Here is a 25,110-nt window from a genome sequence, read left to right as displayed (position 1 = left end):
GGGCGAGTCTTACCAAGTTAAACTTTAAAAGTTAAAATTCACTGTGCGTACATTCGCAATAGAAACTGGTAGACTTGTGTGGCTTGAACGACAAAAAAAAATTGGGTGGCTGACAACAACAACAACAACAACAGCAAAGTGTTAGCGATCCTAAACTAGCATACAGCATGATGTCGTCATGTTGAATATCACGGCGTCTCCCTTCTCCTCGAAGATTTCTGAGGTCGGGTTACCCTCTGGATTGTTAACGTCGCCACAGCTCTTGATGAAAAAATGCCTGTTGCTGTTCGGATTTTGTGAAACGTCAGCGGTTCCGAGTAGATACCCGGGCATTGGGGTCCGGTGTTTTATTTTGAAAATCCGCACAGGACACAGTGCGGATTTCCTGAAACCCAAGTTTGGTATGGCGGCGGCCCCAAAGTAGCTCTCAGCTGTGGAGTGACTGCGGCGGCTGTCGTCCTCCGTGTCCCGTTCCTCCCGCCGATGCTCCCGCTCGCCCCCTATTCTCACCGGGTCTTTCCGAACTCGAAGGCACGCACGCACGCACGCAGTCGTGCCGTGTACTCCTTTCCCGAATGACGGGCGGTCGTTTCGACTTTGACGACGGTGGCGCCTACTGTGGCGGCTGGGAGGACGGCAAAGCTCACGGCCACGGCGTATGCACCGGACCCAAGGGCCAGGGCGAGTACTCGGGCTCGTGGGCCAACGGCTATGAGCTCGTCGGAATGTACACCTGGCCCAGCGGGAACGTGTACCGGGGCTACTGGGCGCAAGGAAAACGCCACGGACTCGGCGTAGAGAGCAAGGGCAAGTGGATCTATCGCGGAGAGTGGACGCACGGATTCAAGGGTCGCTATGGAGTCCGGCAGAGCCTGAACACACCGGCCAGGTACGAGGGCACCTGGAGCAACGGACTGCAGGACGGATATGGCGTCGAGACCTACTCGGATGAAGGCGAGTACGGCGATAAGGCCTGAGAAGGCAAGGGAGCTCGTGGCTGACTTTTGCTTTTCAAGCATAATCTCTACGAATTGACTGAAAATAGCGATACACGCTTCAAAAGAGTAAGTTGTTAAATGTCTTTTATTATTGTTATTCGATGTGCCTTTCAAAGCTAAACGCAACGATGAGCAGAATTCAATCAAAATCGAATTGGGCAGCGGGGCCAGTCGGAACGGTTTCAGGCAATGGCGCATGACCCCTAAGAAAAAAAAAAGTGCATCAAAGTCTGCGAGTCTAACTTTTGCCAAGGTAATTACATCCACTCCCACCATTTTCTCTTCACTTGTGGGCCGCGGTCATTACAACACTCCCGTACTGGCGCAGAATTGCGTAGAAAGCAATGATCATTCAAATCACACGACGACCAAACGATTCCTCCAACTTTATTAAGGGCCATCTGGGAACACCTGCTGTCAAACCAAACTTGGCCGAGAAAAATAAGTTCCGATTGTGATCGAACCTGTCGAAAATGCCTCAAAGCTCGAAACCCTCAAACCCCAGAGCTGCCAGACTTCACTTCCAGAACAAGTTGTCTCAATTTCGATGTTTTTAAAATGATGTCAAGGACGGTTACCGTACGACAGTTATTGCAGTATATTATGTAATAGGATAAAAAGACTTACTTAGGCATTACGCAACACAATCATGACCCTATAATCCTAATCATGAATAAAGTATGGCTTCAGTCTTTATTTTAATGTTTTGCTTTTTTTGATGAGCTTTGTAATGTCGGCTGCAGTTGCAGCCTGAATCGAATTCTGACATTTCTACATATCATCTTTAAAAAAAAAAAAAAATGTGTCTCTTGATTAATTAGCCTTTACCGATTCTGTTTTCAGCTGTAGTAAAGAGAGGAAGTCTACTAAATCAGATCGATCAGATCTCAAAAGTCCAAATTAATACTCAGCACTCTATTTCGGAAACATATAGTTCATGCACGGACAATAGTTGACGTTTCTATTTTGTGCAATGTACTTACTTCTTGTACAAATGTACACAACTCTTGCATACTATTTTGTATTTCCTGTACCCACTATTGCAGGTGAAACGAAGCAAATTTCCCCCCCTAATCAAGGTTCCATCCATTTTCTGAACCGCTTATCCTCACGAGGGTCGTGGGCCTGCTAGCCTATCCCAGCTGATACTTTTGAGCTTATGTTCTCAAGTCATGCGTGCGGCGATATACTAATTTATTTTGCTGTTCAAAGTTGGTTACTCCATACGATAATGCCATTTCAGCCAGACCTATGTGAGTATACTGTTTCACCCAATCACTTATTTCAGTGTTTGGGTGACTACCTGGCACGATAGCATAGCAATTAGCATGGCTGTTAATTACTCCTCGTCCTCCTTTTGGGATAATGATGCATGTCAGAAGTGTAGCTGATTCGCTGCTTTGGAGGAGATGATGAGTGACTTATGGTGCGCCGATACCAGGTGAACTGTTCTCCTGCGCGGCTCCATTGTGTTTAGCCGCTAGCCAGCTGTAGCTGGTAGGTAGCTGGGGCGGCTGAGCGGAATGCAGGGAGGTTGGGCAACTGTTGAAGGTGGACCCACCTATTTTTTGTTTGTTTTTTAAAATAATTTAGTGTTTATTTATTATTGATGAAATTTGTATTGGCCAGAGGCGGCACGGTGGATAGCATATCCGCCTCACAGTTTTGAGAACCGGGGTTCAAATCCCGGCCCCCGGCTGTGTGGAGTTAGCATGTTCTCCCCTCGCCTGCGTGGGTTTTCTCCGGGCACTCCGGTTTCCTCCCACATCCCCAAAACATGCAGGGTGGGTTAATTGAAGGCTCTGAATTGTCCATAGGTGTGAATGTGAGTGCCTGTTGTTGTGTTTGTTTGTTTTTATGTGCCCTGCGATCGGCTGGCGCCCAGTTCAGGGTGTGCCCCGCCCGCCGCCCGAAGATAGCTGGAATAGGTTCCAGCACGCCCGCGACCCACGTGAGGAGAAGCGGAACGGAAGATGAACGAATGTAGTGGCCAGCATCTGAAGTGTCTTGTCGAGCCACATAGCACCGTAGTGGCCCTGGGACACCATTAATGCTGGACGCTGGATTTTCAAACAATCAGTGTTACCGGCATAACGAGTTAGCATTCAGTGTAATGTGTAACAAAATACGGACAAGATGTAACATTTGACATCTGAAACACGATATAGGATGACATTCACGGACAAAGTTTGGACAAATATATGCTTCAGCTCATGGAAAATCACAGCATCCACGCAGAACGCTCAGTCATGCTTTCTCTCACACAGCATGAACATTATTCCCTCCGTGCGTCACATATTTCACCTGCAGCTGCAAATCAATTTGTTCCCCCCACCCCCCCCCCCCTCCCCCCCCCTAAATTAGTCCACAGTATGGCTCCAAAGAAAGTGAGAAGTGCAAGTAATTGGGTTGTTAGGAAGCTGTGGAAAGTGGTCCGAGCAATTTCTGGTGAGCTCTCTCTGACTGGGGGAGGAGCTGTCCGGCGGCAGGTCATGTGGCAGTTTGGTGCAAGCCTCCTGGCTGGGCATGTTGAGCCCAGTGTTGACAACTCCTCAGGAAGGAAGGTAGCTACTGGTTGTCCGAGAAGTCACTAGATGATGTCATGGCTTCATTTGCATAATTGAGTTCAACTGAGCGGGCGGCACGGTAGGCGACTGGTTAGCCTCACAGTTCTGAGGGCCGGGGTTCAAATCCCGGCCTCGCCTGTGTGGAGTTAGCATGTTCTCCCCTCGCCTGCGTGGGTTTTCTCCGGGTACTGCGGTTTCCTCCCACATCCCAAAAACATGCGTGGTAGGTTGATTGGAGACTCTAAATTGTCCGTAGGGGCGAATGTGAGTGCGACTAGTTGTTTGTTTATATGTACCCTGCGATTGGCTGCGACCAGTTCAGGGTGTACCCCGCCTCTCGCCCGAGGATAGCTGGGATAGGCTCCAGCACGCCAGCGACCCTAGTGAGGATAAGCGGTACGGAGAATGGATGAATGGATGGACATGGCTTTCAGGAAATTGCAAACATAGTTTTGAACAGCTTCCTCTTGCTACTCTTCCATAGAGGCCAGATTTGTGAAATGCACGAATAACATTTCCTCCAAGGGCCGCATACAAAAAACATGTAAGGATGCAATTTGAAATTTTAATTGATTAAACATACTAAAACCAATTTAGCAAGCAATGATACATCTGCAGTATAATAGTTATTTTAAAAAACTTCTATTGCCTGACTTTCTGTTGAGATGATGAGGCAAATTTTTCAGAATTGTGGGGTGGTCCTTGGCCCTATATCCCTCTAGAATAGATCCACCTCTGCATTGAGCAGAGCTCCACATTCAGAACCAAAACAAGTGCGATCTGTCGTAAGCTAACATTTTTAAAGCAGTTAATTGAGGATCGTTAATGTGATAAGTTTGAGATTGTCATTCAAAAAATATAAAGCCTTAAATGGAAATGGGCTGGCCACGTTGCCTGAAGAGCTGACAAAAGGTGGAGCACAGACGCTATCAGTTGGATACCACAAAGCGACCACGGCGAAGACCTAAAAGTAGATGGATGGCTGAAATTATTGAACACACCGGAATACATTGGCAACAAATTGCAAAGTGCTGTAGAAGTTGGAAACGTGAAGAAGAGGCCTTCATCCTGCAGTGGATAGAAAATGGCTGATGATGATGATGATGTATGTGTGTGTGTGTGTGTGTGTGTGTGTGTGTGTGTGTGTGTGTATTATAAAGCCATTTTAAGTTTAAGGATTCCAATGAACCATAGGAAACCCATTATTTTTACATAGAGAAAACATTGAACAGTGGTGAACCTTCTCAGGAGTGGCTGGCCGACAAAGATTACCCCAAGAGAACAGCAATGACTCATCCAGGGGGCCACAAAGCAACTCAGGACAACTTCTAAAAACACTGCAGGGCTCCCTTGCCTCAGTTAATGTCAGTGTGAATGACATAATAAGGAAGAGACTGGGCAAAAATGGCATCCATGGCAGAGTTCCAAGGCGAAAACCACTGCTGACCATAAATTGTTTTTCTCCTTCAGGACCTGGACAACTTGCTGTGATTGATGGAACCATGAATTCTGCTTTTTAACAGAAAATCCTGAAGGAGAATGTTCAGCCATCAATTTGTAAGCTCCAGCTGAAGCACACTTGGGTTCTGCAGCAATAACGGTCCAAAACACACCAGCAAGTCAACTTCTGAATGGCTTAAAAAAAAAACAAAATGAAGGTTTTGGAGTCGCCTAGTCAAAAGTCCAGTCTTTTTTCAGATTGAAATGCAGTGGCATGACCTTAAAAAGTCAGTTCATGCTCGAAAACAATACATTTTTGCTGAATTCAAACAATTCTGCAAGGAAGAGTGGGGCAAAACATCTCCACAGAGATGTAAAAGACTCATTGCCAGTTCGAGAAAATGCTTGATTTCAGTTGTTGTTGTTGCTGCTGAGGATGGCCCAACCAATTACTAGGTTTAGGGGGACATTACTTTTTCACACAGGACCATCCATCCATCCAGCCATTTTCTACCACTTATCCGAGGTCGGGTCGCGGGGGCAGTAGCTTTAGCAGGGAAGCCCAGACTTCCCTCTCCCCAGCCACTTCATCCAGCTCTTCCGGGGGGATGCCGAGGCGTTCCCAGGCCTAGCCGAAGGATGTAGTCTCTCCAGCGTGTCCTGGGTCGTCCCCGGGGTCTCCTCCCGGTGGGACGTGCCCGGAACACCTCACCAGGGAGGCGTCCGGGAGGCATCCGAATCAGATGCCCAGGCACCTCATCTTGGTCCTCTCGATGTGCCGGAGCAGCGGCTCTCTCTACTCTGAGATCCTCCCGGATGACCGAGCTTCTCACCCTATCTGTAAGGGAGAGCCCGGACACCCTGCGGAGAAACCTAATTTTGGCCGCTTGTATCCGGGATCTTCGAGCTCGTAGAGCTGGTCCACTGTTCCACGGCCAGGACGAAAACCACACTGCTCCTCCTAAATCTGAGATTCGACTTCCCGACGGACCCTCCTCTCCAGAACCCCTGAATAGACCTTACCAGGGAGGCTGAGGAGTGTGATCGCCCTGTAGTTGGAACACACCCTCTGGTCTCCCTTCTTAAAAAGGGGGACCACCACCCCAGTCTGCCAATCCAGAGGCACTGTCCCCGATGTCCACGCGATGTTGCAAAGGCGTGTCAACCAGGACAGCCCTGCAACATCCAGAGCCTTTAGGAACTCCGGGCGAATCTCATCCACCCCCGGGGCCTTGCCACCGGGAGCTTTTTAACTACCTCGGTGACCTCAAACCCAGAGATAGGAGAGCCTGCCTCAGAGAACCCACACTCTGCTTCCTCATGGGTAGGCGTGTCGGTGGAATTGAGGAGTATTCTCCCCACCGACTCACAACGTCCCACGTCAAGGTCAGCAGCGCCCCAGCCCCACTATACACAGCGTTGGTGGTGCACTGCTTTCCTCTCTTGAGACGCCGGACGCTGGACCAGAATTTCCTCTAAGCCATCCGGAAGTCTTTCTCCATGGCCTCACCGAACTCCTCCCATACCAGAGTTTTTGCTTCAGCGACCACCAGAGCTGCATTCCGCTTGGCCAGCCGGTACCCATCAGCTGCCTCAGGAGTCCCACAGGCCAAAAAGGCCAGTTAGGACGACTCCTTCAGCTTGACGGCATCCCTCACCGTTGGTGTCCACCAACGGGTTCAGGGATTGCCGCCACGACAGGCACCGACCACCTTACGGCCACAGCTCCGGTTGGGCGTCTCAGCAATGGAGGCGTGGAACATGGTGCACTCGGACTCGATGTCCCCTGCCACCCCCGGAACATGAGCAAAGTTCTGTCGGATGTGGGAGTTGAAACTCCTTCTGACAGGGGATTCTGCCGGACGTTCCCAGCAGACCCTCCCAATACGTTTGGGCCTGCCACGTCGGACCGGCATCTTCCCCCACCAATCGAGCCAACTCACCACCAGGTGGTGATCAGTTGACAGCTCCCCCCCTCTCTTCACCCGAGTGTCCAAGACATGCGGCCGATCATCGACATGCAGTCGATCATCCAACTGCGTGTCAAGTAGCACGTGTGGACACCCTTATGCTTGAACATGGTGTTCGTTATGGACAATCCGTGACGAGCACAGAAGTCCAATAACAGAGCACCGCTCGGGTTCTGTTCCTCCCAAACACGCTCTTCCAGGTCTCACTGGTTATTGGCCCACATGAGCATTGAAGTCTCCCAGCAGGACGATGGAGTCCCCAGTGAGAGCGCTCTCCAGCACCCCCTCCAAGGACTCCAAAAAGGGTGGCTACTCTGAACTGCTGTTTGGTGCAAAGGCAATAAGTATACACACACCTGCTCGGCGCCTCTCACCATGGGCAACTCCAGAGTGGAAGATAGTACAACCCCTCTCGAGAGGAATGGTACCACAGCCCAAGCTGTGTGTGGAAGCGAGTCCGACTATATCTCGTCGGAACTTCTCGACCTCACACACCGGCTCGGGCTCCTTCCCTGCCAGAGAGGTGATATTCCACGACCCTTCTGCCAGCTTCTGTAGCCGGGGATCGGATCGCCAAGGTCCCTGCCTTCGGCCACCTCCCAGCTCACACTGCACCCGAGCCCTATGGCCCCTCCCACAGGTGGTGAGCCCATGGGAAGGGGGACACAATTTACCCTTTCGGGCTGGCGCTCGCCTTCAAGCCCCACCACCAGGCCTGGCTCCAGTGGGGGGCCCCGGTGACCCGCGTCCGGGCAAGGGAAAAAGAAGTCCATTGTTTGTCGTCATCTTTAGGGGTCTTTGAGCCGTGCTTTGTCTGGTCCCTCACCTAGGACCTGTTTGTCATGGGTGACCCTGCCAGGGGCATAAAGCCCCAGACAACTTAGCTCCTAGGATCACTGGGACACACAAACCCCTCCACCACAACAAGGTGACGGCTCAAGGAGGGGTGCATATTATCTATGTTAGTAAAATATTTTTTTCATGTCTGTATTTAATTTTATTCTTACCTTCTTTGAGACCACTTGGCCCTTCGAAATGCTTACTGCAAATTCACAAGGTTTTCTTGTGTTGAGATGTGTTTCTGTTTTTCTCTCTTTGTTGTTGCTGTAGGTACATACCAGGGTCAGTGGACTGGTGGGATGCGTCATGGCTATGGTGTTCGTCAGAGTGTCCCATATGGTATGGCATCAGTCATCCGCTCACCACTTCGAACTTCACTGGCTTCCCTGCGTAGTGAGCAGAGTAATGGCACAGTTTTGCGAGACAGTCTATCTGACAGCCCTGCTGGCACACGTGGTGGCTTTGTGCTCAACTTCCATTCAGATGGAGAAGGTACTGACAAAAAGAAGGGTCTCTTCCGCCGTGGCTCTCTTTTTGGGAGTCTACAACGATTGCGTAAATCAGATTCGCGCTCATCTATCACCAGTAAGCGCAGCTCAGCACGTAGTGAAACCACTATGAGTCGTATCAGTTCAAGTGATGCCAATTCCACTATCAGCTTTGGAGACGGAGACCCCAGTGATGACTACTTGACTTTTGAGGACAATGTAGATGCCACGACTACTGAGTCCTACATGGGCGAGTGGAAGAATGACAAACGCAATGGCTTTGGTGTCTCAGAGCGTTCCAACGGCATGAAGTACGAAGGAGAATGGTTAAACAATAAGCGCCAAGGCTATGGCTGTACCATCTTTCCTGATGGCACCAAAGAAGAAGGGAAGTACAAGAACAATGTGTTGGCCCGAGGGATCAGAAAGCAGTTAATCCCACTGAAGAACACCAAGACCAAACAAAAGGTGGATCGAGCCATCGAAGGAGCAGTGAGAGCTGCAGCCATTGCCAGAACTAAAGTGGAGATTGCCATCTCCAGGTAATATCCCCGTGATAGAAACTCAATTCACCCCTCCTCACTGATAGCTCAGTCCTTTCTGTGAAGTTTACGTCACACTTAAAAAGGATGCATTAGTTTGTCGTAGTGCTGTGCAATCATACCGTCCCCGGTAACGTGGTACAATGTTTCACACAACACAAAATGTTATTTTGCCATATTGGCAATACTGCGAGTGACACATACATACAGTACATACATACATACATGTACATACATTCATACTGCTGTGAGAAAGTATTGCCCCCCCCCCCCACTCTTAAATTCTTATATTTTTGAATAGTTTTCCCACTTCAATAATACTTTAAATTTTGATAACGCATAAGGCACTCAAAGACGCGTTACAAAATTCACACACTATTCGTTAACCCCACAGTCACACCCTAGTGGTTGTAAACTTCTTGTCTAACCACAGCTGACCTGGGGCAGGCAGTCTGACAGAAGCAGTGGTGCCATTCCGTGCCTACATCCAACCACATTAATTCACTAATGCAATGTGGGTTAAGTGTCTTGCCCAGGGAAACGACGATGACACGTGCTCGTCGGGGATACAAACTGAAGACCCTCCGGTTGCAGGGCATACATTTATCCTCTGCGTCACGCCGTGCTCATGTAATGTTTAAGATCATCAAACAAATGTAAACATCAGAAAAAAGATAACCCAAGTAAACATAAAATGCTGTTTTTAAATGGTGAGTTTATTTATTAATTATACTCAAATAGAACCGGTTTGAAATTCAAGAAGAGATGAAAAATAAATTGACATCTATGAGTGTGAAAAGAGTTAAAAAGCCATTCTGAAGATTTAGGTTTCCAGAAAACCACAGTGAAATTATCCTCAAATGGAGAAAACATGGAGCAGTGGTGAATCCTCACAGGAGTGGCCAGCCTACAAAAATTACTGAAGAGCACAGCGACAACTCATCCAGGAGGTCACAAACATATCTATTTTGTGTATGTGTGTGTGTGTGTGTATGTGTGTATGTATGTATGTGTATATATACGGTCCCCTCCAAAAGTATTGGATCCCCAAAGTCAATTCCTTTGTTTTTGATGTATACTGAAGACATTTGGGTTTCAGATCAAAAGATGAATATCAGAATCAGAATCATCTTTAGGCGGCACAGTGGACGACTGGTGAGCGCATCCGCCTCACAGTTCTGTGGACCGGGGTTAAAATCCCGGCCTCGCCTGTGTGTGGTTCTCATGTTCTCCCCGTGCCTGTGTGGGTTTTCTCCTGGCACTCCGGTTTTCTCCCACATCCCAAAAGCATGCACAGTAGGTTAATTGATTACTCTAAATTGCCCGTAGGTGTGAATGTGAGTGTGAAATGTTGTTTGTTTTTTGAGACATAAACCATAAAAACACAGTACGGCGAGTCACTGAACAGTGAAAGGTTACCAGTAATGTGGTAATGCCGATACTTTTTAAATGATTTGTATTTTTGTATTAATTAGTTAATTTATTTATTTTTTGGACATTGCGCAAATGATGATGAGTGATGGTGATGATGAGTCCTATAGCAATTTAGAACAGTTTAAAATGACTAATAGAGCAATAGTCTGGGACAGTGACCATTGTGCAAATGGTGCAGGGACTTCAAGAAATTTAAGCAGTTTAAAGTGACCAACAATGCAAAAATCTGGAACAATGTCAATTGTGCAAATGGTGCAGATACTTCTCAAGCACATGAGTGGCCAGTATCGGTCAACAACAGACTTGCAAGTAGTGCAGAGTGGCGAGACTACTACAGTGAGTGCATGAATAATATATAATTGCCCCGACAGAGATGTGACAGCAATCTCAAGACAAAATTGGCAGCATGTACAAAGGAATTGTAAGTTAACTGTTGAAGTTAATGGCAAGAGGGAAGAAGCTGTTGGAATGTCTGCTAGTTTTAGTTTGCATTGTTCAATAGCGCCTACCTGGAGAAGCTGGAAGAGGTGGTGACCAGGATGTGGAGGGTCCAAGAGGATTTTGCATGCTCTTGCCTTAGTTCTGGCACCGTGCAAGGCCTCAGGGGTAGATTGGGGGTACCAACAAGTTTTTCAGCAGTTTTGGTTATCTGTTGCAGTGGGAGTTTGTCCTTTTTTTTTTTCTTCTTTACCTCCCTCACCAAGGCTCTTCTCCCCCGAACCTCACTTTGGCCGGATGGCCAGCTCTAAGAAAGGTTCTTGTCGTCTCAAACGCCTTCCATTTCAGGATTATGGAGGCCACTGTGCTCTTAGGACACTTAAGTACAGCAGAATCTTTTTTTGTAATCTTGGCCAGATCTGTGCCTTGCCACAATTCTGTCTCTGAGCTCTTCGGGCAGTTCCTTTGAGCTCACGATTCTCATTTGCTCTGACATGCACTGTGAGCTGTAAGGTCTTATATAGACAGGGGGTGTGGCTTTCCAAGTCAAGTACAATCAGTATAATCAAACACAGGTGGAGTCCACTGAAGGTGTAGAACCATCTCAAGGATCATCAGAAGAAATGGACAGCACCTGAGTTAAATATATGAGCGTCACAGCAAAGGGTCTGAATACTTATGGCTGTGTGATATTTAAGTTTTTCTTTTTTAATAAATCAGCAAAAATTTCAACAATTAATTTTTTTGTTCCTGTCAATATGGGATGATGTGTGTACATTAATGAGGAAAAAATGAACTTAAATGATTTTAACAAATGGCTGCAATATAAAAAAACAGTGAAAATTTTAAGGGGGTCTGAAAACTTTCCGTACCCACTGTATATCCTCTGCTGGGCCTGTTTGAGGATGGAGTTGATGTTAGTCTCCCACTTCAGGTCCTGAGAGACTGTAATTCCAAGGAACTTGAAGGCCTCGATGGTTGACACAGGGCAGTTGGACAACATGAGGGGCGGCTGTGGTGAAGGATGCTTCCTGGTATCCATGATCATCGCTACAGTCTTGAGCCTGTTCAGCTCCAGGTTGTGTCGGACGCACCCCAGCTCCAGCCGCTCCACTTCCTTTCAATACGCAGACTCGTCATCGTCTTTGACGAGCCCGATGACTGTTGTGTCGTATGCAAACTTCAGGAGTTTGACAGCCGGGTGCGTTGAAGTGCAGTTGTTAGTGTAGAGATTGAAGAGCAGCAGAGAGAGGACACATCCTTGGGGCACCCCGGTGCTGGTGGTGCATGTGGATGAGGCGGTGTCCCCCAGCCTCACCTGCTGTGTCCTGCCCGTCAGGAACCTGTAAATCCACTGGCAGATGGCAGGTGAGACGCTGAGCTTGAGAAGCTTAGAGGAGAGGGGTTCGGGGAAGATGGTATTGAACGCAGAGCTGAAGTCCCCGAAGAGGATTGTCGCGTAGGTCAATGGGCCATCGAGGTGTTCTAGGATGAAGTCCTGTCCCATGTTGACTGTGTCATCCACAGACTCTGTAGGCAAACTGCAGGGGGTTTAGCAGGGGACCTGTGACGCTCTTGAGGTGGTCCAGCACGAGGTGTTCAAAGGACTACATGACCACAAATGTCAGGGCGACAGGCCAGCTTTACAGCTTTTATTTCATGGTATTAACAGCTAGATGTGTTTAAACAACTCAGGACAGAGCCCCTTTTGTTTTAAGCCACCCACTTTTAAAGTGAGCAAAAGTATTGGAGCAGACATAATTAAATTAACTTAAAGTGAATAACATTTAATATTTGGTGGCATAACCCTTACTTGCAATAACTGCATCAAGCCTGCAACCCATTGATTTCACCAGACTGTTGCATTCTTCATTTGAAATGCTTTTACTGCAGCCTCTTTCAGTTCTTGTTTGTTTCTGGGGGTTTCTCCCTTTAGTCTCCTCTTCAGGAGGTAAAATGCATGCTCTATTTGGTTAAGGTCCAGTGATTGACTTGGCCAGTCTAAGAACTTCCACTTTTTCCCCCTGATCAAGTCCTTTATTGTGTTGCAGTGTGTTTTGGGTCATTGACTTGTTGCATGATGAAGCTTCTCCCGATTAGGTTGGATGCATTTTTCTTTAAATTGTCAGACAAAATGGTTTGCCCAACCTCCATAGGGCAGGGGTGAAGGTATCACAATCCACTGTTTGAAGAAGACTTCGAGAGAAGAAATGTATAAATGCCATACCACAGGATGCAAACCACTCATCAGCAAAAACAATCTGAGGGCCATACTGGATTTTGCAAAGAAGTACAGAGATGAGCCACAAAAGGAACAAAGTTTTATGGACTGATGAGACAAAGATTAACCTCTGCCAAAGTGACGGAAAGACCAAAGTATGGAGAAAGAGAGGATCTGCTTATGGTCCTAAACACACAAACTCATCTGTGAAGTTTGGTGGAGGTAATAAAATGGCTTGGGCTTGCATGGCTGCTTCTGGAATGGGCTCACTAGTCTTTATTGATGATATAACTCATGATGGTAGCAGCAGATTGAATTCTGAAGTCTACAAAACCCTTTTAAGAAGTCTACAAAACCCTTTTACAGAAAAATTCATCCAAAATAATCGGGAGAAGCTTCATCATGCAACATGACAATGACCCAAAACACACTGCCAACACAACAAAGGACTTCATCAGTGGGAAAAATTGGAAGGTCTTAGACTGGCCAAGTCAATCACCGGACCTTAACCCAATACAGCATGCATTTTACCTCCTGAAGAGGAGAAAGAGTGGAGAACCCCCCAGAAACAAACAAGACCTGAAAGAGGCTGCAATAAAGGCCTGGAAAAGCATTTCAAATGAAGAATCCAACAGTCGTGTGTGTGCGCGTGTGTTTGTATAACTCGTGATATATTCCCTTGTCTTCTGTTTATGTTTTGGGTATGGTAAACTCATATAACACGTTCAATACCTCAATACATAATACCTCCTAACTTCATATTACCAGCTACACAGTGTAGCCTATATTGGCGTTTGGATGAAACGTAATTTATTTAAGAAATAAATTAATCGAAGCAGCGACCCCTGCGTTGCTTCCGGTTTAGCATGAATTTACGCTTAACGTTATAATGAGGCTTTACACGATCAGGATTTTTGGGGCCGATCACCGATCCGATTACAAGATGGAGGAATGTGTCTATTAAAATGACCTGTTCATTTACTGTATATGCTTGTGTACTTAATTGCTCAAAAAATTATATTTACAATAAATAATATATCTTTGTTCCTCTATTTATGCCGGTGAGGCATAGTGACAGACAGAACAAATTAATGGCCTTCTATTGGATGGCAGGTAGTAAATACAGTAATTAATGTATCCACTTTTTGTGACATTTTTATTTGTTGGTGTGCTGTGAGATTTTTCAATTGTAAAATATGTTCCTTGGCTCCATCAAGGTTGGAAATCACTGCTCAAGTCAGGTCATGTATTCTAATCAGTCATGTCAAACCAACATTACAACATGACAGAAATAAAGGGTGCTAACTTACTGTAATTAAATTACTTTAATGATTCGACAGAACGGTGGCATGTTTACGTACAACCATTCGTGCTAGCACTAGCTTGCTAGGCTACATTATAATCGAGCTATTTTGTCTCGTAAAGGGCACCATGTCTCTTTTTTTATGTGTGTAAAATGTAGGAAAAGCGTAGAGAAACCTTTTATCAGTCTCATAATCTGAAGGTTGCTACACTTGGGAAATACGAGTTCTAGATTACAGAGGCTCATTGTTAAACTCCAAATCACACACAAAACACAACACGGAATGAAATTTTATAGAATATTAAATGAAATCTACGAGGGATCTATAGGGAAAGGCACAGAGGGGTCTAACTACAGAAAGAAAGTAACACTCGGTAAGGGAAAAGGGAAGATAGGACCGTGTGTTGCTGGACTAAAATTGAGCGTGAATAGGTTGCACCGTGTTGAGCGAGTACAAAGTTGGAGCTTGTGTGAAGCTAGTAATTTCCCCCAAATTATTAGGCACTAATTTTGTAGATGCTGGCAACGATTGTTGTGTCCTACTCACGACTGTAGATCCAGGGGTCTTTGGGGTGGTCTGTCTCTGCGCATCTCAGGAGGAAAATGAAGCAGGTTTGGCTGATGATGACAATGCACAAAAATAAAACAAAAACAGAAAGGAAAAGGGAAAAAAAAGTTGAAGAACCCTTTTATCAGTCTCAAAATCTAAAGGTTGCTACATTTTATGAAATACGAGTCGTAGATGACAGAGGTTTCATTATTAAACTCAAAACACAACAAGGAGTGTAATTTTATAGAATATGTAATGACATCGACAAGGGATCTATAGGGAAACACACAGACTCTAACTACAGGAAGAAAATAGCACTAATAATGGTGAAAGAAAGAAAATAGGCGTACGAAAAGGGAAATAGAACATTGTGTGTCGCTACACTAAAGTTGAAAACGTGAGCGTTTAATGCGTTCAGTCCGAACGACAGAGAGAGCACAATGTTGGGATTTTGTGTGAAGCTAGTAATTTCCCTAATTTTTTTAGGCACTAATATTGTACATTCTAGCAACGCATGTTGTGCGGTACTCACGACCGTAATTCAGTTGGTCGGTGGGGATGGTCTTTCTCCGGACATCTCAGGAGGAAAACGAAGTAGGTTTAGTTGGAGAAAAACGATGTAGAAGAATAAAACAAAAGAGGCAGAAGAAGAAAAATTGTCCCCTCGGGGTGCGCTCGTAACTTTCCTGCCGATTGAACTTATGGCAGACCCAGCTCTTGCTCTCAGCTGCATGCGTGAACGGTACGGGATCCCGGTAGCTTCATGACCACCATACCCCAGGTTGAGAGTCGAGTGCTCCAACGGCTTGCCTATTAGACCAGGGTGCCAGGTGAGAGGGCAGCAGCCCGTTTCCAAGGATTTCGGGGAGTGACGTAATCGCTCGCTACTGTCCAAGCTATGTCCAAACTCTGCTGTCAACACTCTCCAAACTCTTGTTAGCCTATACTAACTACAAAATCTTTATCCAAACTCTGGGCTGCCCGCAACTCTATAAAAAACACACGATTTTGAATGAAGCCTGCATGAGGGGTTTATGTTGCTGTCAACTCTCGTGGCAAACCCTGAAGCGCTTCCCGAATCGGTCACATGGTACAGCCAGGCGGAGAGGCTTCAGACATCATCACTTCCGGCTCCTCCTCTAAAAAAAAGCAAGCCTCGATACGCGCTTTGCGGACACGCCCCCGCCATTACTCGACACACGCCTCGAAAACTCGGCACAACCCGTAACATCACTACCGGTGATTGTAAATCAACTTTTCAATTCAAGTTCTCATATTGCTTGTATTCCCCGACATCTCCCATGATCCCCTGCACACGTTGCAAGGGATCATGGGAGATGTGGTTTGCTTCTCAGGCCGGCCCACTCAATAGCGCCAGAAAAAAAAGACACAGTTTGATGCTCCCATGATGCCCTGCGACATCTCAGACAGGAAAACTTAATCGAGTAACATCTTTGTCATTAGAAGTGCTAAAAAAACCACACACACACACACAGCCATAAAAAGTCTGCTGTGCTTAAATACAAAGTGTTATTTCCTAGTATTGGTACAATTGATTGATTTATCTTTTAAAACAATTTAAATCGATATATAATTTCATCCGAAGGCTAACTAGCCGAGGAAAGATCGATCCAATTGGATCGTAGGAATATAAATCGATACATCGATATAATGAATGAATTGTTACACCCCTTTTTTTATTTTGGGGACCTCATTTAACTGAATGAGAACGTGAAAATATTAGACACAGCTCTCTGTTTGAATAATCACGCAGAAGCATTATTGTCTTTGTGAAGGCAAAAATTTGTCTTGGTTCACAATAGATTGTGCAAGTCAATAATGGAGCCAGTTGGCGTACACTGTAAGCAAAACAATCAAATAATTAATCAAATGAATCAAAACTGCTGCTAATCTGTTTATCTGAACCTATTTTGTGGAACAACCTTTAAGGTACATCGATGGAAACATTGTATATATTATTGCATAAAAATACAGTGTTGCTGTAACTGCATTGCGATGATAGCACCCTTGCTCACTGCAAACGAGCAGTTTGGAAAAGTACTACAATGCATATTCCACAGGGCAATAAACCCCCACACCTCCAGGCACTGACAACAAATGATTCCTTAAAAGGTCATGTAATGTGATACCACCTACTCAAGCCTTAATAAAAAGAGCTGAGCAAGGACAGGCACCTAAGAGGAGTTGGGAGATATAAGCGCGGTGCTTGTTCTTGTAGCTGCTCTCCCTTTGCAAAGTTACTTAACTCGAGTTTCTTGACTCTGACTTCTGTCTCCTTCCATGGTGTAAACTTGTTGGTTAAAATAATCCTGACATACACATACAGCACCAGTCAAAAGTACCCTAATGCTATTAATGACCAGGTATCTACAAACTTTTGACTGGAACTGTATGTATACGATACCTGTACCTTATCAACCATTCGGAGGGTGGTCTGTGGGTTGCAATGTCGTTCCTAACGACCATGCATTCCTAGTTTTAGTTACTTTTGCAGTTGCAAAATTGTATTATAAATCAAAGTGCCACCCTCATGTCCTTTTTCTTGCCATTACTAAACTATGAATCTTTGCAGGACATCTCACACTCGGGCCAAAGCAGAGGCAGCAGATCAGGCCGCACAGTCAGCCAGCCAAGACTCCGATATTGCAAGAGCTGTGGCCAGAGAACTCTCACCAAGTTTCTATCAGCCAGGTAACGATGGCATTGGCACAACAATTTAAGAACAGATTACAGTGGTCAACAACCAACTTGTTTTAAGATTTTTTTAGCTGATTTAGGACAATTTTGATGTTAAAAAGTCAAGGCAAGGCATGAACCTCCATTTATTTGAACCTCTAAAGCGCTTCGATATTAAGCTGTTTATCCTTTTGCATTCGGTGAATTTTTATTCTTCTCCAACTTCCCGATTTCCGAAATTGGTCTGCTAATGCGTGTTAATGCTAACGTGTGCTAACGCTTGGAGCAAAGTGTTTAGCACACCACTCAGGGCGAGTACCGTATTTTTCGGACTATAAAGCGCATTTTTTTTCATAGTTTGGCCGGGGGGGCGATTTAGATTCCGGAGCGACTTATATGTGAAATTATTAACACTTTATTAGATCATTTCACATGCTATTTTCACTCTGACAACCGCAAGAGGGCGCTCTAGGCCTGTGTATCTGTACCTGCAACTGACTGAGTCTGACGAAAGTGACGTAGGAGAGGAAGCGGTGCATCGTCTACCTCCGGAGTTAGCCGAGTTGTTTAGAAGTGAGACCAAGGATGAAGATTTCATTGGATTTAGTGATTTGGAGTGACACTGATGGTTTGGTAAACTTGTTAGCATGTTCTTTATGCTATAGTCATCTGAATAACTGTTATGTTACGTTAACATACCAGGCACGTTCTCAGTTCGTTGTTTATGCGTCATGTAACGTTAGCTGAATGTGTTACCTAAGCATACCGTACACCTATTCAGCCTGTTGTTCTCTATTCCATTTTTATTTTAAATTGCCTTTCAAGACTAAATGTCTGTTCTTGGTGTTGGATTTTATCAAATAAATTTCCCCCCAAAAATGCGACTTACATATGTTTTTTCCTTCTTTATTATGCATTTTTAGCTGGTGCGACTTTTACTCCGCAGCTACTTATAGTCCGGTAAATACGGTAGTACCGAATTGTTCCAAATGGAGAGCTGTCAAAGTGGCACCGTGCTATGTTTTAAGGCAAAATAGATCCATTGGTATTGGTATTGATACCTGGTGCAACACCCTAACCCTATACAGTATGGTTTACTTTTGGAAACTGCATTGCAGGCCCAGACTATATACGGCAGAAATACAATGAACCAGTGGAGGTGAAGGATGTCCCTGAAGAGAGTAAAATGGAGAAAACTCCGTCAAGTAGCCCTCATTTCTACCGGAAAGGCACAACACCAACACATTCTCCATCTCAGAGTCCTGGCCCCAGCCCCACTCCCTCACCAACTCCCACAAAGAAGACCGTCTTCAGCAGTAAACCATCTGCCACTGTCAGTCCCCCAAAGCCTCCTGGGAAAGTAAACAAAACCTCAACAGCTGAGGCTTTAACTAAAGGTAAAATATGTTTGATTGTTGTTGTTTTGTATCCGCAGTCTGATTGGCCATTGTAAGGTCTTGAGGAAATCATTTAGGAAGTAAAAATTAAAATAAGTTACATGCTTTTATTTTGAAAGTGGTGTTTTAGTTTGATGTCCTAAAGAAACAACTTGTCCTCATGTTGTCAACATTCTTATTTCCTCCATGGAGGAAGGAAGTGGGGGATTTGTCCTTATAGTTATTGGGGAGTCTCAACTAGGAATGGCTAATATGTGGTTGGTAAGGGGTTGGTGCGCAAAATGTCAGCACATTTTGAAGTTGAAGAACAATTGATGCACACTGTAGACATGTTTTTTTTGTGAACCTTGATTAATAATTAAAAATTTCACTCTTTGTTATATTGCAGCCATTTGCTAAGATCATTTAAGTTCATGTTTTTCCTGCATACACACAACACCCCATATTGATAGAAAAAAATAAATTGTATTGTATATTATCAGTTGTAAAACTGAAATATCACACAGCCATAAGTATTCAGACCCTTTGCTGTGACACTCCTATATTGAACTCGGGTGCTGTACATTTCTTCTGATCATCCTTGAGATGGTTCTTCACCTTCATTGGAGTCCAGCTGTGTTTGATTGGACTTGATTAGGAAAGCCACACCTCTGTCTATATAAGACCTTACAGCTCACAGCGCATGTCACAGCAAAGGAGAATCATGAGGTCGAAGGAACTGCCTGAAGAGCTCAGAGACAGAATTGTGGCAAGGCACAGATCTGGCCAAGGTTACAAAAACAATTCTGATGCATTTAAGGTTCCTGAGAGCACAGTGGCCTCCATAATCCTGAAATGGAAGACGTTTGGGACGACCAGAACCCTTCCTATAGCTGGCCGTCCGGCCAAACTGAGCAATCGGGGGAGAAGAGCCTTGGTGAGAGAGGTAAAGAAGAACCCAAAGATCACTGTGCCTGATCTCCAGAGATGGAGTCGGGAGATGGGAGTAAGTTCTCGAAAGTCAACCATCACTGCAGCCCTCCACCAGTCGGGGCTTTATGGCAGAGTGGCCCTACGTAAACCTCTGCTCAGTGCGAGACACATGAAAGCCTGCATGGAGTTTGCTAAAAAAACACATGAAGGACTCCAAGATGGTGAGAAATAAGATTATCTGGTCTGATGAGACCATGATAGAACTTTTTGGTCTTAATTCTAAGCGGTATGTATGGAGAAAACCAGGCACTGCTCATCACCTGTCCAATACAGTCCCAACAGTGAAGCATGGTGGTAGCAGCATCATGTTGTGGGGGTGTTTTTCATCTGCAGGGACAGGACGACTGGTTGCAATCGAAGGAAAGATGAATGCGGCCAAGTACAGGGATATCCTGGACAAAAACCTTCTCCAGAGTGCTCAAGACCTCAGACTGGGCCGAAGTTACACCTTCCAACAAGACAATGACCCTAAGCACACAGCTAAAATAACGAAAGATTGGCATCAGAACATCTCCGTGACTGTTCTTGAATGGCCCAGCCAGAGCCCTGACTTAACCCCAATTGAGCATCTCTGGAGAGACCTGAAAATGGCTGTCCACCAACGTTCACCATCCAACCTGACAGAACTGGAGAGGATCTGCAAGGAGGAATGGCAGAGGATCCCCAAATCCAGGTGTGAAAAACTTGTTGCATCCTTCCCAAAAAGACTCATGGCTGTATTAGCTCACATGGGTGCCTCTACTAAATACTATACAAAGGGTCTGAATACTTATGGCTGTGTGATATTTCCGATATTCTTTTTTAATAAAAATACAAAGATTTCAACAATTCTGTTTTCTTCTGTCAATATGGGGTGCTGTGTGTACATTGAGGGAAAAATGAACTTAAATTATTTTAGCAAATGGCTAAAATATTACAAAGAGTGAAAAATTCAGGGGGGTCTGAATACTTTTCGTACCCACTGTGTATCTGGTTTCCTCAGTGAATTGGAGCACGCCAGTACCGGCAGCACTCGTGCCCCAGACTACGACACTCCCACCACCATACTGACTCACTTGTCTTTGTAGACCTCACTTGGTTGGCGCCACCGTGCTCCAGCTGAGTTTCAGGCTGTTGCGAATCTTCCAATAGCCTGGACCATCTTTATGGAGAACAAGTTTTTTTTTCATATCCTCAGAGTTATTTTCCACAAGGTGCCATCATGAACTTCCACTGACCAGTATGAGAAAGTATGAAAAGGATAACACCAAATTTAACATAGCCTCTCCCTTTCACACCTCAGACGTAACGCTAAGGAGTCGCATGACACATGGGCAGTAAAATTGTTAACGTGGCCCAATTTCGACATTTTCACTTCTGTTACCGACAGGGAAAGATGATTCAAAAATAAAAATCCACAAAACTTTACTAGTAGAGGAGTGGCACATGGGCCAAGGAAAAAGACACAAATTATGTTGCGGGTTTGAATAAAGGTGCACATGTAAGAATTTATTTTGACCATTTGACTTACATCATGATATGGCATCAGTGGAATTGTCTACTCCCCAGAAACATAATCTGTTGGTTTTCCATGAACCAGAAGGTATAATTTCAACATTTATGGCTATACATATTTTAAAAGGAAGATGGTGGCGCTGGAGGACGGCAGCCCGGCGGCAGCCCAGCACTCAAGTTGTAGCAGATTTAGGAGTGGTTTCAACAGTTTTTGTTTATTTGTGTGTTTTTACCCTCAATTCTCCTGAGTGGAACAAACCACAGCGCATTTGCAGTCCCGCAGGTCTGAACTGCTAGCGGCTTGTAACAGCCATTCATTCGGCGAAGGCAACTGGGACTGCATTCCGTTGGAGAGCCACAGATCATCTGACCTCTTTTACACCATTCCCCCGCCGAAGTGGCGCAGACAACGGCGTCATTGAAAACAAAAGTGAGCGAAGAGTGGTGGGCTAAAAGATAGGCTAAATGCTAAACTCTTCAAACCGGCCCATCCAAGTCTCTTTCTCGCCAACTCCCGGTCACCCAACAACAAGAGATGAGCAACTTTGCCGGCTGGATTATTGTGTGATGGGAATAACGGAGACTTGGCTGGACTCTTTCATTGAACTAGCAGGACACGCTAGCTCAGAGCAGACAGAATGAACGAGTCCGTGTGTGTATGTGAACAACAGATGGTGCACTGATGCCAGAATTAAGGACATTTTCTGCTGTCTGGACATGTGAGTATTTTGTGTTACTGTGAAAACCCTTTTGTCTGCTGAGAGAACCCACATCGACTATCATAGTGTATGTTCCCCCAAAGTCAACGCAAGTGTTGGCATGGAAACGCTACAGCGTGCCATAGACAGATGTCTGTGCACCCAGACTGTGTTATGATAGCAACAGGAGACTTTAACCATGCAAACTTGAAGTCTATCCTGCCTAGATTTCTTTTAAATTCAACTTTCCAACCATGCCCTGTGATTGGCTGGCAACCAGTTCAGGTTGTACCCCGCCTCACGCCCGAAGATAGCTGGGATAGGCTCCAGCACACCCGCGACCCTGGTGAGGATAAGCGGAACGGAAGATGAATGAATGAAGGAACTTTCCAACCAGTAAAAAAAACTTTTGGGACCAGGTCTACACAAACATGCCAGATGCCTTCAAAGCCAACCTGCTGCCACATCTCGGTCGATTAGATCACATCTCTTTGTCCATGATCATTGCTTATAAACCTAGGCTCTGTAGACATAAACCATCTGTAAAGACAGTTCAAGTGTGGACTGAGAAAGCCGCAGCAGCCTGAATCTACTGACTGGGCCATATTTGCAGAGGAGACTTTCTCAGCAAAAGACTCCAGAATGTCAGGATGGTAAACAACACCTCCTGCAAGCTGATCTTGAAATGGGAACACCGCAGGGATGTGTCCTCAGCCTCCTCCTCTCCTCCCTATTTGCATATGACTGCTCTCCCATTCACCCCGACAACAGCACCATCGTCAAATTTGCTGATGACACCACTCTTGTAGAGCTGATCGAGGACAACGACGAGTCGGACTATAAGGGAGGAGGTCCGGCATCTCAGGCGATGGTGTGAAATCAATAACCTGGTCCTGAATACAACCAAGATGAAGGAAATCATCATGGACTTTAGAAAATCTTAAAGAACTGAGCACACCTGTCACGTGTGGGGAGTAGCTCGACCCAAGAACAGGCGGAGGCAGATGTAAAATGATGAACAGTTTAGTGAGGGAAGGTTATGGAGGTGGTCCTGGATGTGTTAGCAGGCAGCGGCGTGGACAGATGGCAGGCAGTGGACAGAACAGGCAGCTGGCATAGTGGCAGGAATAACGTGGGTCAGGAACACAGGGGAGCACTGGGAACGAGAAGACACAAGAGTTAACAAGGGAACGAGGAGTTAAGTGGCTTACTCGAGTAAGGTGGGCCGTGGTACTCCTTGGAGAGCCTGCAATAATTTGGCGAGGATTTCCGGGAACAGGCAGGCTTAAATACCGGTGGTAATGAGGCTGATTGGGAAACAGAGAGGAGGGGGGGGAGAGGACGCAAAGCGCCCTGCAGGCTACTATAATGGAACTGCAGGGCAGCATATGACAACACCACCCTCTTTATTGATGGGGAAGAGAGAGAAGAGGAAGATCGAGAGGGGGAAAAACTTAAATTTCTTCAGCATCCACATCTCGGCAGACCTCACCTGGTTAACCAACATCTCCCATCAGGTGAGAAAAGCAGGTCAAAGACTGTACCTCCTCATGAAACTACACTGAGCCCAGCTCCCCCAACACCTGCTGATAAACTTTTATAATCCAAGATGTCGAGCCCCCAATCTACTGCTGCACAAGTTGCTTCAAGATGTACTGCAAAGAACAGGAAGGACCTGCAGCGTATGGTGAAAGCAGGGGTGATTGGAGGTACACTACCCACCAACAAGGACGCCTACACTGGCAGATTAATGTGAAAAGCCAAGTGAATTATTAAAGACCCTCTCATCCCGGACACTCGCTTTTCTGCCCCCTTCCCTCTGGAAAATGCCACAGGACATTTAAGAGCCTACCCCTTAGCCCTTCCCATTTGTTTTATTCCTTGGTTTTGCACGTGCACGAGAACAAAGGGGTATCCCATTTCCGAGGGAAATGGGTAAGACAAAGGGGTTTAGACCCCTTGAATATATAGTATACAGTAGCCCAAGTGTGGTCGGGGAGCTCACTTGAAAGCGAGGGGTATGGGACTCAGCCCCCGCTGACAGGCGAAAAGCTTGCTTAGAAGACGGCGGAACGCACGAGGAAGTACATAAATGTAAGTAAGCATAATTATTGATATTGTTACTCGTGTCAGTCATGCTTTTATCAACGTAAATATAGGCCATGTTTTGAATTGTTGGCTAAACGGTTTGTTATGACGAGCTCGCGTATCGCTAATTACCGGCAGACAACAGTGACAAATTCACATCGAACGCACTTCACCGCAATATACTGCATTTTAGGAACGATTAGAAAGAATAATTGGACAGCTAAATCACATTTAGAAGCTATGTAGCTAATATAGGCATCCCTATTAATGTCGCTGCCGAGTATACTGTGACGTTCGCTTCCCTTATAGTTGAGCCGTAGCCTCATCACTCATGTAATGCGTTATTTCATCGCCGCGAAACCGTTAGATGTGATTCCCCGTGAATGTCCTCATCTGACATCGGGTTTACTAAACACACGAGGTCAACTTAATAAATAACCGCACGCCTTTTCCTCCACAGGGATGCAACAAGGCAAGCGTCTTCTACAACAGGACACGAGACGCCAGAATGACAAGCCCAGTGCCAAAATGACAATGGACACAAAATACAATTCTCAAGTTCCTTTTAGAGAAATATGAACACATACGACGTGAGAGTGAAGCAAAAAATATATTTTGCAGCTTTGCAGTTAAAATGTACTGTATTTAAATGTTTGTTCTTAATGTTTTCATTTCAAGTATTTATGATCATATGTTCAATACATTTCTTATATACGTATTTTAAAAGTTTCAAATAAAAAATCTGCAATAACTAAATGTAAATAACCACTCTACTACCATATCATACTATGGAAATTTTCCTAAATGTCAATCGCTGTTCTGTTCTGTAAATAAGTGTCTCTTTGAAAATTGCATGCTTATGTTTTACCTCAACGCTGAAAATTGTCAGATGCCTAACTGATATTCATTGTTCCTGTGACAGTGACAATAAAGTTATTTTCTATTCTTTTCTGTTTGAGATATCTTTGTGTGT

At 45.4% G+C, this 25,110-nt stretch overlaps 1 protein-coding gene across 8 annotated transcripts in view; it reads left to right on the top strand.

Annotated features, from left to right (window-relative positions):
- Nucleotides 1-385: 385 nt before the first annotated feature.
- Nucleotides 386-25,110, top strand: part of LOC133411390 (junctophilin-1-like) — a 31,640-nt gene continuing 6,915 nt past the window's right edge. For 2 of the 8 annotated variants that reach the window (XM_061693725.1, XM_061693724.1), the window contains exons 1-4: nucleotides 386-954; nucleotides 8,086-8,845; nucleotides 17,385-17,503; nucleotides 18,607-18,885. In XM_061693725.1, the coding sequence (XP_061549709.1) occupies nucleotides 576-954; nucleotides 8,086-8,845; nucleotides 17,385-17,503; nucleotides 18,607-18,885 (1,537 nt within the window). In that variant the 5' untranslated portion in view covers nucleotides 386-575. Of the gene's footprint in view, nucleotides 1,065-5,035; nucleotides 5,123-8,085; nucleotides 8,846-17,384; nucleotides 17,504-18,606; nucleotides 18,886-25,110 lie in introns of those variants that run through there. The other 6 variants (XM_061693726.1, XM_061693728.1, XM_061693729.1 and 3 more) reach the window with 6 other exon arrangements.

The sequence above is a fragment of the Phycodurus eques genome, chromosome 13 (genome assembly GCF_024500275.1).
Source record: "Phycodurus eques isolate BA_2022a chromosome 13, UOR_Pequ_1.1, whole genome shotgun sequence".
In the NCBI taxonomy this organism is placed as follows: domain Eukaryota; kingdom Metazoa; phylum Chordata; class Actinopteri; order Syngnathiformes; family Syngnathidae; genus Phycodurus; species Phycodurus eques.
The sequence above is the reverse complement of the archived record's forward strand: the minus strand, read 5'-3'. Positions and strand labels throughout refer to the sequence as shown.